The sequence below is a fragment of the Dipodomys spectabilis genome, unplaced genomic scaffold, assembly GCF_019054845.1.
Source record: "Dipodomys spectabilis isolate Male_0828 unplaced genomic scaffold, ASM1905484v1 ptg000098l, whole genome shotgun sequence".
Classification (NCBI taxonomy): domain Eukaryota; kingdom Metazoa; phylum Chordata; class Mammalia; order Rodentia; family Heteromyidae; genus Dipodomys; species Dipodomys spectabilis.
Genome location: NW_024870775.1, coordinates 15,106,065 through 15,109,901, shown reverse-complemented (window position 1 = coordinate 15,109,901; position 3,837 = coordinate 15,106,065). Strand labels below are relative to the sequence as shown.

At 48.4% G+C, this 3,837-nt stretch overlaps 1 protein-coding gene across 1 annotated transcript; it reads left to right on the top strand.

Annotated features, from left to right (window-relative positions):
• Positions 1 to 2,497: 2,497 nt before the first annotated feature.
• LOC122113810 (WD repeat domain phosphoinositide-interacting protein 4-like) lies at positions 2,498 to 3,611 on the top strand. Its single transcript, XM_042686922.1, has one exon. The coding sequence runs from the start codon at positions 2,508 to 2,510 to the stop codon at positions 3,609 to 3,611; it is 1,104 nt and encodes a 367-aa protein (XP_042542856.1). The 5' UTR covers positions 2,498 to 2,507.
• The last annotated feature ends 226 nt before the right edge of the window (positions 3,612 to 3,837 follow it).

The window sequence follows — 3,837 nt, the reverse complement described above, 5'->3', positions numbered from 1 at the left end:
AAAATTATTTTAGAACTCATGATGGATAAACCTGAGAAAGTAATATTTTAAACACTAGAGTCATAAAGTTAGGGTTGGCTAATATAACATAGGAGATGACAAACAAAGCTAGGACTAAGGAAGACACACCTAACTAAAAGGCCTTGCTTAGCCAAGCACCATCAGCTTACTCCTGTAATTGTAGCTACTCAGGAGGCTGATATCTGAAGACCCATTTAAAGCCAGCCAGGACAAGAAAATCCATGAGAATCTTACAATTAGCTACCAAAAAAGATGGAAGTGGAGGTGTGGCTCAAGTGTTAGAGTGCCAGCCTTGAGTGAAAAAGCTAAGGGATAGTGCTCGGGCGCTGCATTCAAGCCCTAATACTGACAAAATAATAAATCCATCCTATGATTATTAAAGTCTGAATTGATAGTGCAGAATGTGGTATCAGTGATTCAGGAAAATAGTGTCGAGTTTCTTGGAACAGAACACCCCTTTCCTATGCAAACCATTCAGGATCTAGGACCCAGGACCTTCCATAGCCACGCTGGTCTCCAGGTCACATGGTTTCTGTTCTCATGATCACAAAACATCTGCAGTACTCCTCCGAGCTTTTGCTTTCAAAACCCAAGACAGAAGAATGATAATGAATGAAACTGTTTTAATCCCTCAAAGAGATACAATACTATGTGATTGCATGAGAAGGGCTGACTCTACCTTTGAGAAACTCTTTCTGAGCAAAAAGTTAAAACACTGTGGGTTTTGTTTTGCGTTTTGTGAAGATGAAATTAGTTGAGTTCTTCCCAGCTTTCTCCAGTCCCTCTGAAATATCCAGGAAGAGGACCTGGGAGATCAGCCAAAAGACTGAATTCCCCCTGAAATAAATACCACCATGTCTTCAGAGCAGTATCTCTGCCAGCCCTGTGAGGCTCACAAGAGCTAGGCACTTCCCAAAAAGAAGTTTTCCATCCTTCAAACAGATCTGGAGTCAGCCAACCCTACATTTACCCCTTGTGGTTGATGACCCTAACCTGTAGTTAGGACTTAGGTTCCTCATAATGTTCATTTGTTTCTATTTTGCAATTGCAATTATTGTTTTTAATTTTTTATTTTTATTTCATGAAACTTTGAAATTCAAGCCAAGGAATGATTTTTTGGGACATTTTATAAAACGAATGGTGCTTTTCAAAATATGGAGTAGATGCATGTTTCCTGATTCATCTCCTTGGTACAGAGAAAGCCTCTTCGTGTGTAAAATAGACACAGAAGGCTGGTAAGGAAAGAAAATAGGGGATCTGGTGGTGAAGTCCCTGAATGCTATTTTTGCTTAATAACTCCTACCTTAGGTAACAAGAGAACCCAGCAACATGGGAACACTAACAGGTTCAGGGAAGCCTACACTCAAGCCTACTCTTTGTAGTTAAACAGAGAAGAGAGACCATCAATAAGGAAAATTTGAGGTAGAAATTTCTCTACTACAATTACACATACACACACACACAAATTAAGTTTTTAAGCAAGCAAAACCTACTCCTTGTAGGAAAAAAAATGGAAAAAGCACGCACCTAAGAGGGAAATTTGAGGTGAGAATCTCTCTACTCCAGTGAGTCACGTGCACACACCTGAACACACAGAGATACACACACGAAAAGAACATAGGACTTGGAAGGAAGGAATAAAACCATCCCTATCTGCAATGAATGGCATGATTGTTTACATGAAAATCTGAAAGGACCAAAAAATAAACTCCATAAATGAATGTACATGTTTATCAAAGTTTTAAATAACTATATATGTATATATATATATATATATATTTTAAACCCAACTGCTTTTCTATATGCTAACAGTGAATGCAATGGACATCAAAATGGAAACGAATCTGGTTTACTGCAGCTGGCTGTGTGGATGGCTCACACCTGTAATCTGGGGTGGGGAGGGGGGTGGAGATGAGATCTGGAAGACTGTGATTCAATGCCAGTCAGAGAAGACAAGCCTGAGAGAGTCCATCTTCAATTAACTATCCAAAAAAAAAGCTAGTCTGCGCCTGCGCCTTGGGGGAGCCCCCTCCCCCCTCCCTGGGGGGGGGGGGAATACCCTGATGCTCCTCCGGATGCTCCAAAGACTCTCCCACGGGTCAGGGTCAGGCCAGGAGAGGCTCCAGGGGATTTGGGGCCCTGATGAGTCACTTCCGCTCTCAGATTCCCTCCTCCGGAAGCAGGGCCTGATGTAAACACCGGAGCCCCGGCTGCCAGGCCCCCCCAGGGACGTCAGAAAACCAGGCTGCCCCAGGTGCTGACAGCAGAGATCGGTTCGAGAGGGGTCCGTAGAGCCAGCGGAGGAAGGTGAGAAGCAGCCACAGCACGATCCCAGGCCCTGGCCAGGAAGTTAGCCGAGAAGGAAAGGAGGAAAACACCTGTGGACAGAAGTTTCTAGAATTTGGAGACTCTTCTCAACTGTAGCCCGTTTGTGGCGGGGGGGCGGGGGGGGGGGGGGGAGGAGGGGGGCACAGCAATCCTGGACCATGTCTCAGCAGCCGCTTCGAGGGGTGACGGGCCTGCGTTTCAACCAAGACCAAAGCTGCTTTTGCTGCGCCATGGAGACAGGTGTGCTGGTCTACAGCGTGGAGCCACTGAAGGCCAGGAGGCGCCTGGACCACCAACAGGTGGGCAGCATTGGCCTGGTAGAGATGCTGCACTGCTCCAACCTGCTGGCCCTGGTGGGCGGTGGTAGTAGCCCCAAGTTCTCAGCCATCTCCGTGCTGATCTGGGACGATGCCCAGGAGGGCAGAGACTCCAAGGACAAACTGGTGCTGGAGTTCACCTTCCCCCAGCCAGTGCTGACTGTACGCATGCGCCACGACAAGATCGTGATGGTGCTGAGAAACCGCATCTATGTGTACTCCTTCCCAGACAGTCCCCGGAAGCTGTTTGAGTTTGACACCCGAGACAATCCCAGAGGACTTTGTGAACTCTGCCCCAGCCTGGAGAAGCAATTGCTCGTGTTCCCGGGACACAAGTGTGGAAGTCTACAACTTGTGGAGCTGGCAAGCCCCAAGCCTGGCACTTCATCCGCCCCATTTACCATCAATGCCCATCAGAGTGATGTGGCCTGTGTGTCTCTGAATCCGCCGGGCACGGTGGTGGCCTCGGCCTCTCAGAAAGGTACTCTTATCCGTCTTTTTGACACCCAGTCCAAGGAGAAACTGGTGGAGCTGCGCCGAGGCATTGACCCTGCCACCCTCTACTGCATTAACTTCAGCCACGACTCCTCCTTCCTCTGCGCTTCCAGTGATAAGGGCACTGTCCATATCTTTGCTCTCAAGGATACCCGCCTCAACCGCCGCTCTGCGCTGGCTCGTGTGGGCAGGGTCGGCCCTATGATTGGGCAGTACGTGGGCCCTATGATCGGGCAGTACGTGGACTCCCAGTGGAGTCTGGCCAGCTTTACTGTGTCTGCTGAGTCGGCTTGCATCTGCGCCTTTGGTCGCAGTACTTCCCAGAATGTCAACTCTGTAATTGCCATCTGCGTAGATGGGACCTTCCACAAGTATGTCTTCACTCCTGACGGGAAGTGCAACAGAGAGGCTTTTGACGTGTACCTTGACGCCTGTGATGATGACTTTTAAGGACCCCAGGGGCTGTGCGAAGAGCCTACAGTAGCACACTTCAGAGCCTGAGCTCAGGGGCAGGGAAGTCCTGTGGGAGCTGCCAGCCAGTAAGCATTAATAAAGCGTGGACCCACTCTCCACTCAAGCTGAGCTATGTCTAAATTAATAGCTCACTGCCCTGGAGCACATTTTTAGCACTGTGTGCCCGAAGGACCAGACGAGGAAAACGGGAGACAGCCGATTC

What these genes read in the sequence shown, in the direction of transcription:
- LOC122113810 (XM_042686922.1), top strand. Translation starts at nt 2,508, where the DNA reads ATGTCTCAGCAGCCGCTTCGAGGGGTGACGGGCCTGCGTTTCAACCAA.